General features: G+C 39.6%; 1 protein-coding gene across 1 annotated transcript in view; it reads right to left on the reverse strand.

Annotated features, from left to right (window-relative positions):
• SPEF2 (sperm flagellar 2) overlaps positions 1–16892 on the reverse strand; it is a 199405-nt gene that overhangs the window by 128704 nt on the left and 53809 nt on the right. Inside the window, exons 10-11 of the mRNA XM_068990522.1 lie at positions 3620–3839; positions 310–464 (exon numbers count right to left, since the gene is read on the reverse strand). Of these exons, the coding sequence (XP_068846623.1) occupies positions 310–464; positions 3620–3839 (375 nt within the window). The remainder of the gene's footprint in view (positions 1–309; positions 465–3619; positions 3840–16892) is intronic.

Consider the following 16892-nt stretch of genomic DNA (forward strand, 5'->3'; position numbering starts at 1 on the left):
TTCTTCAGGAGAATGCCTGAGCTCAAGTCTAGCCCACCATACTGGATGGCCCACCTAGGTAATGATATGTGTGTGTTTGTATGTATTAGGGCAGTAGGGATGGGGGTTGAAATTTTCTCTCTTGTTATGTAAGTACCCATGTAATATATCCTTGATGTTGCCTCTGGGCCCATAAAACTTAAAATATTTACCGTCTGAACTTTTACAGAAAACTCTGCCAATCTCTGGTCTAGAGGAGCTCTTAGATGCCAGCCAGTTGGAAATCTCTAATGTACGAAGTGCAGAGAAGAAAACTAAAGCCACACTTGCCTGGTTTTCTTTACCACTCTTTCGCCTAACTGGTAAAACCTTTTCTTCAGGTGCTTTCTGAAGTCCATGGGCCCCACTGATACTTTCATTGTCATGAAATGCTTGGATAGCTTCTTGAACAAGAGTGTCAATAGAAAGTACCTGAATAGGAAAGCCTAAAATACAAAAGATTATTTTATGAATAGCTTTTCATTTAGGAAATTGAATCATTGTTCTTCAGTGCTGGCTTCAAACTTAGAAGATTCTGTTTAGGGTCTCCTAGAAATGCTTTTTGGGTCAAGATTTCTTTTTTTAAATACTGTGATAAAATTCATACGGGGCTTCTCTGGTGGCTCAGTGGTAAAAGAGTCTGCCTGCCGATGCAGAAGACTCAGGAGGTGTGGGTTCGATTTCTGAGTCGGGAAGATCCCCTGGAGAAGGAAATGGCAACCCACTCCAGTAATTTTGCCTGGAAAATCCTATGGACAGAGAAAACTGGCAGGCTACAGTCCATGGGATCGCAAAAAAGTTGGACACAACTTGGCAACTACACAACAACAAAAATTCACATGATGTAAAATGACCCATTTTAACCATTCTAAAAGATACAATTTAATATTACAGTCATTTGCAATGTTGTTCAATCATTACTGATATCTTTTTTCCAGAAATTTTGATCACCCCAAAGGAAACCCTGCATCAATTAAGCAGTCACTTCTATCTCCCTACCCTTGCCCCCAAGAACAAACTGCTTTCTGTCTGGAGATTTGCCTATTCTAGACATTTTATATCCAAGGAATCAAACAATATATGGTCTTTTGTATCTGACTTCTTTCACTTACTATGATGTTTTCAAAGTCCATCTATGTTGTAGCACATAAGAGTACTTCACTCCTTTTATGACTGAGTAGTATTCCATAGTATGGATATACCACATTTTGTTAATGATTCATTGGTGATGAACATTTGGGTTGTTTCCACCTTTTCTCTATCATTAATAATGCCACTATGAATATTCCTGTACAAGGGATTTTTTTTTTGGACCACCTCTTTTCTGCTCTTTAGAGTATATACCAGTGGTGGGATCGCTGTGGTCATATAGCAATTATTTAACTTATCAAGGAATCACCAACTATTTTCCATAGTGGTTACAGCATTTTAATGTTCTCAAAAGCAATGTATGAGAGTTCCAACTTCTCTATATCCTCACCAACACATATTTTCCATTTCCTAAAAAAATTATACGCATCTTATTGGGTGTGGCGTGGTATCTCATTGAATTTTGTCAGGCTTTAAACAGGTCTATTTAACATCTCAATAATGACCTACCAGTCTTAATACAGGCTGATTTTAGTAAAATTTTTGAATTTTCTAGTAAAACAGTAATTGTTGTTCAGCTGCTCAGTCATGTCCGACTCTTTGCAACCCCATGCATGCAGCATGCCAGGCTTCCCTGTCCTTCACCATCTCCTGGAGCTTGCTCAAACTCATGTCCATTGAGTAGATGATGCCATCCAACCATCTCACCCTCTGTCTTTCTCTTCTTCTCCCGCCTTTAATCTTTCCCAGCATCAGGGTCTTTTCCAATGAGTCAGCTCTTTGCATCAGGTGGCCAAACTATTGGAGCTTCAGCTTCAGCATCAGTCCTTCCAATGAATATCTAGGACTGATTTCTATTAGGATTAACTGGTTTGATCTCCCTGCAGTCCAAGGGACTCTCAAGAGTCTCTTCCAACACCACAGTTCAAAAGCATCAGTTCTTCTGCGCTCAGTTTTCTTTATAGTCCACCTCTCATATCCATACATGAGTACTGGAAAAACCATAGCATTGACTATACAGACCTCTGTCAGCAAAGTGATATCTCTGCTTTTTAAATATGCTGTCTAGGTTTGTTATAACTTTTCTTTCAAGGAGCAAGTGTCTTTAAATTTTAAGGCTGCAGTCACCATCTGCAGTGATTTTGGAGCCCAAGAAAATAAAGTCTGTAACTGTTTCCATTGTTTCTCCATCTATTTGCCATGAAGTGATGGGACCAGATGCCATAATCTTAGTTTTTTGAGTGTTGAGCTTTAAGCTATGTTTTTCACTCTCCTCTTTTACTTTCATCAAGAGACTCTTTAGCTCCTCTTTGCTTTCTACCATAAGGGTGGTGTCATCTGCATATCTGAGGTGATTGATATTTCTCCCAGCAATCTTGATTCCAGCTTGTGCTTCATCCAGCCAGCATTTTGCATGATGTACTCTGCATATAAGTTAAATAAGCAGGGTGACAATATGCAGCCTTGAGATACTCCTTTCCCAATTTGGAACCAGTTCATTGTTCCATGTCTGATTCTAACTGTTGTTTCTGGACCTGCATACAGATTTCTCTGGAAGCAGATAAGGTGGTCTGGTATTCCCATCTCGAAGATTTTTCCACAGTTTGTTGTGATCCACACAGTCAAATGCTTTAGAATAGTCAGTGAAGCAGAAGTAAAGGTTTTTCTGGAATTCTCTTGCTTTTTCTATGATCCAACGGATATTGCCAATTTGATCTCTGGTTCATCTGCCTTTTCTAAATCTAGCTTGAATATCTGGAAGTTCTTGGTTCACGTACTGTTGAAGCCTAGCTTGGAAAATTTTGAGCATTACTTTGCTAACATGTGAAATAAGTGCAATTGTGAGGTAGTTTGAACATTCTTTGGCAGTGCCTTTCTTTGGGATTGGAATGAAAATTGATCTTTTCAAGTCCCGTGCCCATTGCTGAGTTTTCCAAATTTGTTGGCATATTCTATTTAATTCGCATTTCTTTGATAATACTCACTTATTAACAACAGTAATAGACAAGTATTATTGAAGAAAAATTATTAAATAGATGGAAATCTGTGATTTCACTTCTAATTGAAAGAACTTCTAGAGAAAAAGCCAAAAGTTCATGAAAGAGAAAGAACTCAATTGATGTGAAGGATGAAAACAGTTACAATTTTAAGTCTATATCTTTTCTATATGTGACAAGTTGTTATTTTCCTATTTCATCTATTGGAAAAGTAAGTAAACTCTATGATGAAAGGTTTAAGATATTATTTCCCTTTATACTATACATCATCATTATATAGCAAGCTCATAGATCCAGGTTTCCTTGGGGCAGTTCTGATTCATGACTCTATATTCTCAAAAGTGTCTGCTTTGGACAATAAGTTATGTGATCACTTTATTACAATATTCTTAATGCTAGAACTTCCAAATATATTAGCAGATTTTCATGTATGTTTTCTACAGACAGAGCAATTTGCAGCTATATTCACTATAAATAGAAGTCAATAAAGGGAAAAAAAAGAAAAGAAATTTTACTTTTCTCTAGAGCCTTTAGAGCAGTAGTTTTTCCACTAAAGGTTTTCCCCAACAAGCATCCTTTTATAGCAAATGAAGGTAACTCAGGTACTGTAGATTCAACTTGAGGAGGAAGAGAACTTTCAATTAGTCTGTGAATTACATGGCCCAATATGCAATTGTTGGAGGGTGGTAAGTTTTCAACCATTTCTTCTGGTAAGGCCCATTCTCCAACCATGTTCTGTAAAAATAATAATAAAACAAAACAGAAATATTCTTAAAAGTGGAATTTAAGCATGTAGGAAATTGAAAATAAATACAAATGATAACAAACAAAAGTGAATCAGTACTTTAAATAGTTATATTACATAGATGAATAATAACATAATACTTTCATATTAGTGAAAAATAAGCTTCCCATATAGAAATAAAAAAATAAATTCTAAAGTACTTAACACTTTATGAAAGTAGACATATTGAGTTGAGACAAATTGCAATGCGAGTTGAGTATTAACACACTTAAATTGATGCTATCAGTAGATAGATAAAAGACAGTAAGAGGTATTTGGCTACTGTATGCAAATACTAAATTATTTTTAAATATTTTGAAGATAGATAAAAGAGAATTTTCATGACCAATATGTTGTCCTCTAAGTTTCCTAGATTCGTCTTCCAGTTTCTTTAAGTTTCTGGCTTAAATGATCAAACAATTAGAGGAAAAGTAAAACAAAGGCAAAACAACAACTATACAGTTCACATTCTCTGACTTCTGTGCACTAAAACTAGAAATAAATTTTATTTTTAGTAAGTAAAGATTGGCTTTCTGAATGATTCTTAATGAAAAATTAAAACTGTAAACATTTGTAAATGACTGAGAAAAATATTAAAATGATAGATTTATTTTAAAATATGAGATGAAATCAAGCTGTAGTTAGAGGAAAACTCATAGTCATTTAGCTTAAAAAGCTTTGATCTAAAATAAAAAGAAGGAAAGTGAACTAAGGTTGAAAATAGGAAAAAAAATTTTTTTTATATAACCAGAAAAGAACATGGAGGAAGAAACTCATGATAATGGAGATTGATAAATTAGAGAGCAATACTATTAAGATATTTTTATTGATATAATTCTAGAACTTATTCATATTAATCATAATGAAATTGCAACCAGTTATGCACAAGGGTGAAGTATAGCAAGTATCAATTTTTTTTAACATAGGAAAGGCAGTAACAACAGATTTTAAGGAGACTTAAAAATCCTTAAGAAAATATTATATACAACTGTACTATGACAAATTTGAATTTATTAACAAATGGTAAAATGATATTTTAAGAAAGTACAAATAATTAAAATTAATTTAAAATGAATATCTGTAAATATGAAAGGCATGAAAGAAAGAAAAACATTATTGAAGAACTGTGTCTGGGAAACTTGATGATACTACTAACAGAAAAAGAAAAAGAAAATTTTTCATTTCTCAAACAGAAATTTAAATGTTATTTAAAGTCTTCTGAAATATGGAAGAAGATAGCTTTCCAGTTTGCTTGGCGAGACTAATGTAACACTGATACTAAAAAGGTGTCAAAGATCATTGACAAAAACAGCATCCAAAAAAGAAAATAACAAACCAATCTCATTTGGAAATATACTGCAAGAATCATGCATAAAATACTGACAACAATCAGCCTATATTAAGACAAAACAATTATATTAATTGACATTTACTACACATTCAGTATATACCATATACTGCTGTTTTCATGAATTATTTCTAATGATTCTCATACAACTCTTCAGTTCAGTTCAGTTCAGTTGCTCAGTCGTATCCGACTCTTTGCGACCCCATGAATCGCAGCATGCCAGGCCTCCCTGTCCATCACCAACTCCCGGAGTTCACTCAGACTCACGTCCATCGAGTCCGTGATGCCATCCAGCCATCTCATCCTCGGTCGTCCCCTTCTCCTCCTGCCCCTAATCCCTCCCAGCATCAAAATCTTTTCCAATAGGTCAACTCTTCGCATGAGGTGGCCAAAGTACTGGAGTTTCAGTTTTAGCATCATTCCTTCCAAAGAAATCCCAGGGCTGATCTCCTTCAGAATGGACTGGTGGGATCTCCTTGCAGTCCAAGGGACTCTCAAGAGTCTTCTCCAACACCACACTTCAAAAGCATCAATTCTTCAGCGCTCAGCCTTCTTCACAGTCCACCTCTCACATCCATACATGACTACTGGAAAAACCACAGCCTAGACGGACCTTAGTCGGCAAAGTAATGTCTCTGCTTTTGAATATGCTATCTAGGTTGGTCATAACTTTTCTTCCAAGGAGTAAGTGTCTTTTAATTTCATGGCTGCAATCAACATCTGCAGTGATTTTGGAGCCCAAAAAAATAAAGTCTGACACTATTTCCAGTTTCCCCATCTATTTCCCATGAAGTGATGGGACCAGATGCCATGAGCTTCATTTTCTGAATGTTGAACTTTAAGCCAACTTTTTCATTCTCCTCTTTCACTTTCATCAAGAGGCTTTTTAGTTCCTCTTCACTTTCTGCCATAAGGGTGGTGTCATCTGCATATCTGAGATGATTGATATTTCTCCCAGCAATCTTGATTCCAGCTTGTGTTTCTTCCAGCCCAGCATTTCTCATGATGTACTCTGCATATAAGTTAAATAAGCAGGGTGACAATATACAGCCTTGACGTACTCCTTTTCCTATTTGGAACCAGTCTGTTGTTCCATGTCCAGTTCTAACTGTTGCTTCCTGACCTGCATACAGATTTCTCAAGAGGCAGGTCAGATGGTCTGGTATTCCCATCTCTCTCAGAATCTTCCACAGTTTATTGTGATCCACACAGTCAAAGACTTTGGCATAGTCAATAAAGCAGAAATAGATGTTTTTCTGGAACTCTCTTGCTTTTTCCACATAAGTATAATTATCTTGCCAATTTTGCAGAAGAAAACCCTGAGAATTATAGAAACTAAGTTATATTTGTCTATGTGTGTGTGTGCTCATATACTCAGTCATGTCTGACTCTGTGACCCCATGGACTGTAGCCCACCAGGATCCTTGTCCATGAGATTTTTCTAGGCAAGAGTACTGCAGTGGGTTGCCATTCCCTTCTTTAGGGGATTTTCCTGACTCAGGGATCAAACCTGAGTCTCATGTCTCCTGCATTAGCACCTGGGAAGTGCTACCTGGGAAGTTCATAGTCACAATAAATGGTAATGGCAGAGCTTAGTAAGGACTCAGGCAGACAGACTGCAGAACATGTGCTCAAAACCTTTATATTACATGACTGAATATGAGTTCCTTCATGAATATAAGGAAGGTTAAAAACGAGAAAACCTATCATATATCACATTAATAGGTTAAAATACAAGCATACAATCATTTTGACCAAGAAGCATCTGATCAATTCAAAATTCATTTCTGATGAGAAAAAAAATTAAACAAATTTCTTAGTATGCTACAAACTGAGTATGATTGGCCTAACATTTTTTACATATCTTACCAATATGTAATGGTGAGCCAAAGTGAACAACACATTTTTCTTTCCTTTTTTTTTTTTTTTTTACTTTATTTTACTTTACAATTCTGGAAGTTCTAGCCAATGCAAATAAGATAAAGAAAGAAGTAGAAAATTTAACATATCTACAAAGCAGATTCACAGACACAGAGAACAGACTTGAGGTTGCCAAGGAGGAGGCAAGAGAGGGAAGGAAGGATTGGCAGTTTAGGGTTAGCAGATTTAGCAGATGTAAACGAGTATATACAGGATGGATAACTAATAAGGTCCTATTGTATAGCACAGGAAACTCTAATCAATAGCCTGTGATAAAGCATAATGGAAAAGAATATGAAAAGGAGTGCACATATATTTATAACTGACTCATTTTGCTGGACAGCAGAAGTTAATACACCATTGTAAACCAACAATTGTAAATCAATATTGTAAATCAAGCAAATTTTTTAAAAAAATAGAAAAAGTAGCAGCGCTCCTAGAATTAGCAGTTGAGTTCCTGGTGCAGAGGTAGCTGCTGCAACCTGAATTTCCAGTGCTCTGTGCTGGTGATAGTCTTCTCATCAGATCTGGCTGTGATGGTTCTGGTAATTTTCCTTGGAAGTTTAACCTTGAGCATGGTTCTTGAATTGAACCTACTGAGTCACTGAACTACCTAACATATTTTGGATATTTTTTCTGCTTACTTGGCATAAGTCAACTTTTTAAATTGCATTTAGAAACTTTGACAAAAATCATTGGAATTGATGAGAAAAATATAACCTAAGCATAGTCTTGCATTTCTACTGACGAGTGTAAGAAAAATGACTTGAATAAAGGGAAGTTCAAAAAAGTCCAAAATTATATGCCACTTAATTCTTCTCCAAAGTAATCTGATTTAATGTAATGAAACAAAAGTGTTAGTGCTATTTATTTATTTTTCCTTCAAGATATCACAAATGGTTCTAAAGTTGAAGCATAAACAGAACTGTACAGATAAAAATATGTACTTAAAAAGGAAAGACATACAGGTTTGTTGCCTAACCAGAGATATTAAAGCACTTGTTAATAACTTATGAGGACTTCCTAGGGGGTGCAGTGGTAAAGAATCCACTTGCTAATGCAAGAGATGAAAGAGATATGGTTCAATCCTTGGTTCGGGAAGATCCCCTGGAGGAGGCATGGCAACCCACTCCAGTATTCTTGCTTGGGAAACTCCATGGACAGAGAAGCCTCATGGGCTATAGTCCATGTGGTTATAAACAGCCGAACATGACTGAATGAGCACTCAGTGCTTTATACTCTTGTCAATTCCTTCATCTTTGTATAATAATGATATCTATTTCACAGGGTTGTTATAAAGGTTGAGTCAAAGGCTTGTGTGACCACTGACTTTGAATGCTTAACTATTAGTAGAAGTTCTCTTGTTGCTGCTGGAAGCACACATGGTAATACCCTTAAGGGAGACAGCAGCCATATTTTTGCCCAACAAGAAGTGCACTGTAATCAGAAAGGCATGCGTCCTCACAAAGGGGTCAGAATAAAGCCCTCTTCCTCACTGGTTAGTTGTAGAATGTGGTCAAACACAATGGGACAGAATGTTGACCACGAAGAGAACTGAAGGCTTAGGTCAGGCAGAGGACCAGTGGAGACGGACAGATTGAGTATTTGGTAGAACATATTTTACAGCATCACCTTAAAAATACAGTTGTGAAATTCCTAATAAGACTAAAGATAAAGGGTAAGTAAAGGGAGATGTGTCAGGTTGGAATAAGAACATGATGAGGGAAAAGGAAAACTGAAAAAGAGGGCAATTAGGCCGGAATAAAGATGACTAGTTTAAGGACAATGGCAATGAGCTAAAGAGACTTTGTTTCTGAAGGCTCTTTTTTTTCACTCCCAATTCCCAGAACCATACTGGAACCTAATAGGCATTCAATATTTATTGAATGAACGAGTGAATCAATCAAATATAGGCTCAATATATGTGAACTAAATAAATGAGTGAATACATGGACATTGCCTCTTATTAATTTTGATTAAGTACAAGGATGACTTAGTTCTCCAAATAAGATAGACACAAGCCAACCTAAAATCTAGGATAAGATCAGCAAGAATCACCCTCACAGATGGAAGTTAACAAGAATCCACAATGTATGAAACTAGCTAACCCTGGAAGCAGGTCTAGAAGTAACAGCTTGTAGTATGCTTTTCAAAGAGCTCTCTATTAAACCAAGGTATCTTTTTTCATGGCAGCAGGAAGCATCTCAGTTAAAATGTACTAAATTATAAAGAATTTATAAAATGGGACTTTGTAAGAAGTTCTGCCAGAGATTTTTACAGGGTGCTGAGGGGGTAAGGAGCAGCCTGATTGAATGAATAGGTAAGGTCTGCTCTATGCCAAGCTATTATGATCCAGTTAGTTTCATTTTCCTAACTGGATATTTGTCTTGGGTCTCACAGATTACACTGACCCAGGGTATTCCACATGACTGGCAGATATTCTAGTTCTGTTTGTGGCAATTAACTTCCAAGCCTTTCATCTGAGTCCTGGCCTGCCTAGCTACCAATCTGCTGGCTTCATCTCCATTCTCTAGTCTGGTTCTTACCCAGTCTCAGCTTTGATCATTGGCCTGCTCAAAGGACTTGGCTTGGTCCCACCTTTGTCTCTTCCTGTTTCTGACTACTTCAGGTAAATTATCTTGACCACCTTTGTTCCAGCTCTGAGAATTCAATGAGCCCTGGAGCTGTTTCTCATGGCTGACCTTCTGTTCAGGTCTGTCCTGTCTCCTACCAGAGGGAATCAAATGTCAGAGAAGCACATCTATTATTATGGCAACATGGAAAGTCTAGGAGTTGCATTCCGGTTACTATGCTTGGAGGATTTGGCACTCAGGAAGACACCAAATTCCACAGGGAAGTACTAAGGTACAAGCTCGTAGCTTTTTGGAGCCTCTGTCCTTTGCCTTGCTTTCCCAGACTTTCTCCTCCAACCACCCCAAAACCCTGAGGGAATCTGGAGGAACTGCTTATGTTTGTAATTCAGACTTTAAAGTTCCTTATAACCACCCCCGGTTCTCAGAAGAAGAAAGGGTGGTTGGGCATTCTGCCAGATGGGAAATTCAGCTTATGTAAACTGGCAACCCTATAGGGCTTGACCACTGTGTGGGACCTGTTTGAGAGGCAGGTTCTTATCAAAAATAGGAAAGATTGATGGAAAAATGGATGCTATGCTCTTTTGCCTCTAACAAGGAGGAAGGAAAGAGGTCCTGTTAGGTGATGGGCAGCTCAATCCTGACCTCTCTTCCAAGAGCTGTCATGGAACAGGCTCTGTATCAACACCCAGTTCCAAGAAGAACTCAGAACAACCTGAAAAGATGAGCTGGCTGAGTGAGACTGGAAGCCTTTCTAAGGTCACCTGACCTGCAGTCAGGTCAGAGTCTGGTCAGATGTCTGGCTACGCTTTCCTGCCTGACAGACTGGCCCTTGACTTCCAGATGAGGCAGGGGCATGGTGCTGGGCAGCTCTCACTGACTGACGTTGGCATGGTAGGTGCACCTCTGGGGAGAAGGTATGCCACCACATCCCTCTAAGCTAGATTGCTCAGTCTGGACCACATCTTATCTGTGGCCAGGAAGTGCAAGTGTCGCCCATGGTAACAAAGGAAAAGCAGATGTTATCACAGCTTCACCTGCTCTGCTCAGCTGAAGACTGTTCAGGCTAGAAGCAGCACTGTGAATAGCCAGTGCCTTTCTATCAGTTGATCTCATGGTTAATTCTGGCTCATTAAGATACATGAAGAACTGGTTCTGATCCTATAATGGCTTTCACTCAGAAGCCTGCTCACTTCTGTCCCAGAGGCAGTCTTCCCCAGTCTTTTCCGATATTATACTATGGAAACAGACATGTTTACTTCTAGCCTGTCACAAAAGAAGACCAGGACAACAACATCCATGTACCTTGTGGTTATTTTTGGAGGAAAATTCAGACAAGATCGAGCGCATTTAGGGTGATATGGCTATAGATGGGAGGGAAGAAGGAAAATTCAAATTGGCTATGGTTAGTCACCAACAAACTGACAAAGCCTACAAGCCCACATGACACCTCCCTATGCAATTCAATAACTTTACCTTCTGACAAGTTTAGAAATTCAGCAAGCTCAGCAGTTGTGAGTCACAGCAGGCTTCTTTTTCCAAAACTCTGAGCTACCAATTACTTGTAAGTCATGCAGCTGGAATCACTGGGCCGATACTTTGTCTTCAGATTTGATTACCAGGGGTAACTGAGATGAAGCCACTCTAAGAGATCCCCTGTTCCAAACACATTTCAGTTTTACTGAAACCCAAGGACAAATCAGATGCAAACAGCAGGCAGGAGATTCTGCTTAGCAGTCTGACTCCACGTACGCAAAGTGACCCACTGAGAGAACACCTTATTTGCCCCGAAATGACAGGCTCCCACTACTGGTTCATTCCGTGTCCTGGCAAGCCATATGGCCCTCCAAGGCATTGAATGTGACACCCTGGGAGTTGCAGCAGCTGTGTAGCTAGCCTAGCACTTTTCAAAGCTCAGTTGCCTGAGTCTAAAACAAAATAAGAATAAAGTTACTTCATTTCTCCTGAAGTCCAAGCGCCCTTGGGGCAGCATCACAATGGACTTTATATCAGATCTCTCCTTGTGCCACAAACAATTCTGGTGGTGGTGACTATCCTCATGAAAACAATAATCTTCATTCCTTAGATGCTCAAACTATGCTCTGTTCATCATCAGGGAGGTGGCAGTCTCCCTCCAGATCGCTATTTTACTAATATCTATGGTCTTGCAGACCATAGAAAGAACTTTTCCAGAGGCCTCTACATTGGAATTCACCCATCTGTTGCCATTGACCAGCCAGGGACAGTCAGACAGGCTTGGTTAGAATTTCTCAAATGTCACAAGCATGGAGACACTATGACTTGCTCTAATCTTGTCACTGCAAAATTCACACGGTTTTTCCAAACAGCATACCTTCTCTCATAATAATGCCCACAGTCACTCTGTTTTCTTGTTTCACTACTAAACGCTGATATCTCAAAGAGGTGTGAAAGTGAAAGTGCTAGTCGCTTAGGTGTGTCTGACTATTTGCGACTCCATGGACTGTAGCCTGCCAGGCTCTTCTGTCCATGGGATTTCCCAGGCATGAATACTAGAGTGGGTTGCCGTTCCCTTCTCCAGGGAATCTTCCTGACCCAGATCAAACTCAGGTCTTCTGCACTGTAAGCAGATTCTTTACCATCTGAGACACCAAAGAGGTATACAATGCTCCAAAATAGCTTAGGAATGGCATTGACAAATGTATGAAAGACTACTGTAGGGTCAGTGTACTCAATGATATGGCTGACAGACTCTGGTACTGGATAGGAGTGGTAGAGTAGGGCATCATTTGGATGGAAGTTTCTCTATTCCTCAGCCCAACACATCTGCCCAACACCAAAAGTCAAAGACTTTCTTGGATCCATTAAAGTTTTTTGAGGTTACTAACCCCATGAAATTAAAAGACGCTTACTCCTTGGAAGAAAAGTTATGACCAACCTAGATAGCATATTCAAAAGCAGAGACATTACTTTGCCGACTAAGGTCCGTCTAGGCTATGGTTTTTCCAGTAGTCATGTATGGATGTGAGAGCTGGACTGTGAAGAAGGCTGAAGACCCAAGAATTGATGCTTTTGAACTATGGTGTTGGAGAAGACTCTTGAGAGTCCCTTGGACTGCAAGGAGATCCCACCAGTCCATTCTGAAGGAGATCAGCCCTGGGATTTCTTTGGAAGGAATGATGCTAAAACTGAAACTCCAGTACTTTGGCCACCTCATGCAAAGAGTTGACCTATTGGAAAATACTTTGATGTTGGGAGAGATTGGGGGCAGGAGGAGAAAGGGACAACCGAGGATGAGATGGCTGGATGGCATCACTGACTCGATGGATGTGAATCTGAGTGAACTCTGGGAGTTGGTGATGGACAGGGAGGCCTGGTGTGCTGCGATTCATGGGGTCACAAAGAGTCGGACATGACTGAGTGACTGAACTGAACTGAACTGAACCCCACTGTGTTCTTGCAAGATTTATCACCAGATCCCTAGAGCTATCTCTAAAATATTTGGTGGGAAGTCTGAGCAGTTGATTGAAGAGAAGTTGGACTTGTGGTACAGAAGCTGGATCCTATAGTTGTCAGAGTAACAAAGGATGAACAAGAAAATCAGGAAGCCTAGGGAAGATTTTCACCACCTTGTCTTGGCTGGTTCTAGATGAGAAGCCAGGGGCAGAATTAGATTCTCTCTATTCTATGTGATCCAGAGCAAATAACAATGAATGGTGAACTTCATATCAGTCACCCAGGGCTCTTCTTTCTGGTTATGTCCTTCTTACTCCTTTTTCCATTCTACTTCTATCTAGGTACCAATTCTTTAATTTTGCAAATCATTTCTCCATTCTGGTCTAATGTCTTGATCTTGTTACCTGAATTCAACTGCTCTTACCATGGTTTTCCAATGAACTTAGTTTGTTTTCAGTTCTAGTAATTTGAAGCTAAATACTCCACCAGTAGTAGCTAGATATTAAAGCATCTGCCTACAATGCAGGAGACCTGGGTTCGATCCCTGGGATGGGAAGATCCCCTGGAGAAGGAAATGGCAACCCACTCCAGTATTCTTGCCTGGAAAATCCCATGGACTGAGGAGCCTGGTAGGCTACAGTTCATGGGGTCGCAAAGAGTTGGACACGACTGAGCGACTTCACTTTCTTTTCACTCTACCAGTGACCCAAGCTTCCCTTCCATTACATAAGACACATACCCCACAGGCACAGTGCCAGACTTCTGGCCAAGCCTACTCCAGTCATCTGAAGTTCTTAGCCCACAATAGTCAGAAGGCATTCTTGGGGCTAAGCCATCAATAGGTATACCTTTGAAAACTAATAAAATGATGTTTTGCTTTGTGAGTTAGTATCAGTACACTTGATGGTCATTAATGAGTATTCTAGGGCATAATGGTGATTCTACCAGGACACAGCTACATGATGATGCCTAGCCTAGAAAGTCTTACCATTTGAGGAGAAATTTAGGGAGTTGGGCTTTCTTGATAGCTAAGTTGGTAAACAATGTTCCTGCAATGCAGGAGACCCAGGTTTGATTCCTGGGTCAGGAAGATCCACTGGAGAAGGGGAAGGCTACCCACTCCAGTATTCTGGCCTGGAGAATTCCACGGACTGTACAGTATATGTGGTTGCAAGGAGTCGGACATGACTGAGCAACTTACACTTCACTTAGGGAGTTGGAGGCAAAAATCTAAGCAAAGACAGAAGAACATTACAGCTATGAAATGCATACAGCAAACATGAGAACATTCTGTTCAGTACCAAGCTTCCTTCTTGGCTCCTATTTTAGAGGCTGATCATGATTCTGGTTATCTATTTTGGGAAATGTTTATATTTTAGCAGGTTCCTCTGATGCATCCATCCTTGTCTTCAGCACACATGATAATATGGGGCAACAGGTACAATGGCTGGCAGAATTGTTAAAGCGTAATGCCCCAGCAGAAAATCTCCACTCCCATCATATAAGCAACTACTTACTCTACCTACTTAACAGTCACATATATTCTTGCATGTTTGAAACTAAAAGATAAAACCATCATAAATTCATAGTCAGAAGGTAAGTCATTAAGTTAAGATTTCTTTCCCAGAAAGGCAAAGAAGAGGCCATGAAACAATTTCATTTGAAACCACGGATTCCTTACTTGACTAGTAAATCTGAGCTTTGAGACATTTTATAAGTGTCTTGAATAAACACATATGTAATGGACTGAATTCTGTCTCTCCAAAATTCATATGTTGTGTCTCTCCACTGTAATGGTATTTGGAGGTGGGGCCTTTGGGTGGCAGTTAGGTTTAGATGAGGTTAAAGAGGAGAGTGAAAAAGTTGGCTTAAAGCTCAACATTCAAAAAACTAAGATCATGGCATCTGATCCCATCACTTCATGGGAAATAGATGGGGAAACAGTGGAACAGTGTCAGACTTTATTTTTGGGGGCTCCAAAATCACTGCAGATGGTGATTGCAGCCATGAAATTAAAAGACACTTACTCCTTGGAAGGAAAGTTATGACCAACTAAGGGAGCATATTAAAAACCAGAGACATTACTCTGCCAACAAAGGTCCATCTAGTCAAGGCTATGGTTTTTCCCGTGGTCATGTACGGTTGTGAGAGTTGGACTGTAAAGAAAGCTGAGCGCTGAAAATTGATGCTTTTGAAGTGTGGTGTTGGAGAAGACTCTTGAGTGTTCCTTGGACTGCAAGAAGATCCAACCAGTCCATCCTAAAGGAGATCAGTCCTGGGTGTTCATTGAAAGGACTGATGCTGAAGCTGAAACTCCAATACTTTGGCCACCTCATGCAAAGAGTTGACTCATTGGAAAAGACCCTGATGCTGGGAGGGATTGGGGGCAGGAGGAGAAGGGGACGAGTATCAGAGTATGAGATGGCTGGATGGCATCACCGACTTGATGGACATGAGTTTGAGTGAACTCCGGGAGTTGGTGATGAACAGGAGTTGGCATGCTGCGATTCATGGGGTCGCAAAGAGTCGGACATGACTAAGTGACTGAACTGAACTGATAAGGGTGGAGGCTCTGTGACGGAATTAGGATCCTTTTAGAAGAAGAAGAAGAGGAAGAGAGATCAAAGTTCTCTTTCTGCCTCCTTTATGTGAGAACATGACAAGAAGATGGCTGTCAGAAATTCAGAAAAAGAGTTCTCACTGGGAAATCAAATCAGCTGGGACTTTGGTCTTGGATTTCCCAGAACTATGAGAAATAAATCCCTATTGTTGAATCCACCAAGCCTACAGTATTTTCTTTTGATAGCCTGAGCTAATACAATGGATATCTTTAAACACACACACTCAAACAACACAGCAACCACAATTAAAAAAAAAAAAGATCTCTTCACATGACCTTAAGACTCATCTACTAAAATCGATCGCTTTGCTTCAGTCAGTTATCCAGCAACACTTCCTGAGTAACACAGGCTTCAAACTGATATTCAGCCCACAGAGAACAAATTCACTCAGGCGGTTTCTACTCTTTATGACCCCATGGACTATACAGTTCATGGAATTCTCCAGGCCAGAATACTCGAGTGAGTAGCCTTTCCCTTCTCTAGGGGATCTTCCCAACCGAGGGATTGAATCCAGGTTTCCCACATTGCAGGTGGATTCTTTACCAGCTGAGCCACAGGGGAAGCCCAAGAGTACTGGAGTGGGTAGCCTATCCTTTTCCCAGTGGATCTTCCCAACCCAGGAATTGAACTGGGCTCTTATGTATTGCAGGAGGATTCTCTACCAACTGAGCTATCAGGGAAGCCTGATTAAATACTAAACCACAAAAATTTGGGTTGTTCACTGGGAAGTCAGAGAGCCACAGAAGAGCTAGGCTGGAGAGTCCACTGTCAAATGTCAAATCTAAAGAGCCACTGGATCAACAACAAAGGCTGGAGCTGGAGAGTAAGAAGTTAGTATTTGGATAGTGCCTTTGGGTCAAATAAGGCAGATGAGACTTATATAGGAAGATAGAGCCCCCCCATGGCTCATTTAGTCCCACAACCCTATTTCCATGTGGGAAAATAAATCCAGTGATAATAAGTTCTATTATATAAATAAATTTGGGGATACATCTGCAGTAGTGACAAAAACATGAATGTTAAACCCTAACATATACAGCTACATCTTAAAGTCTAGTTAATGTAAATCACGAGTCAAAGTGTTAAGAT

This window comes from Capricornis sumatraensis, chromosome 18 (assembly GCF_032405125.1).
Source record: "Capricornis sumatraensis isolate serow.1 chromosome 18, serow.2, whole genome shotgun sequence".
Taxonomy (NCBI): Eukaryota; Metazoa; Chordata; class Mammalia; order Artiodactyla; family Bovidae; genus Capricornis; species Capricornis sumatraensis.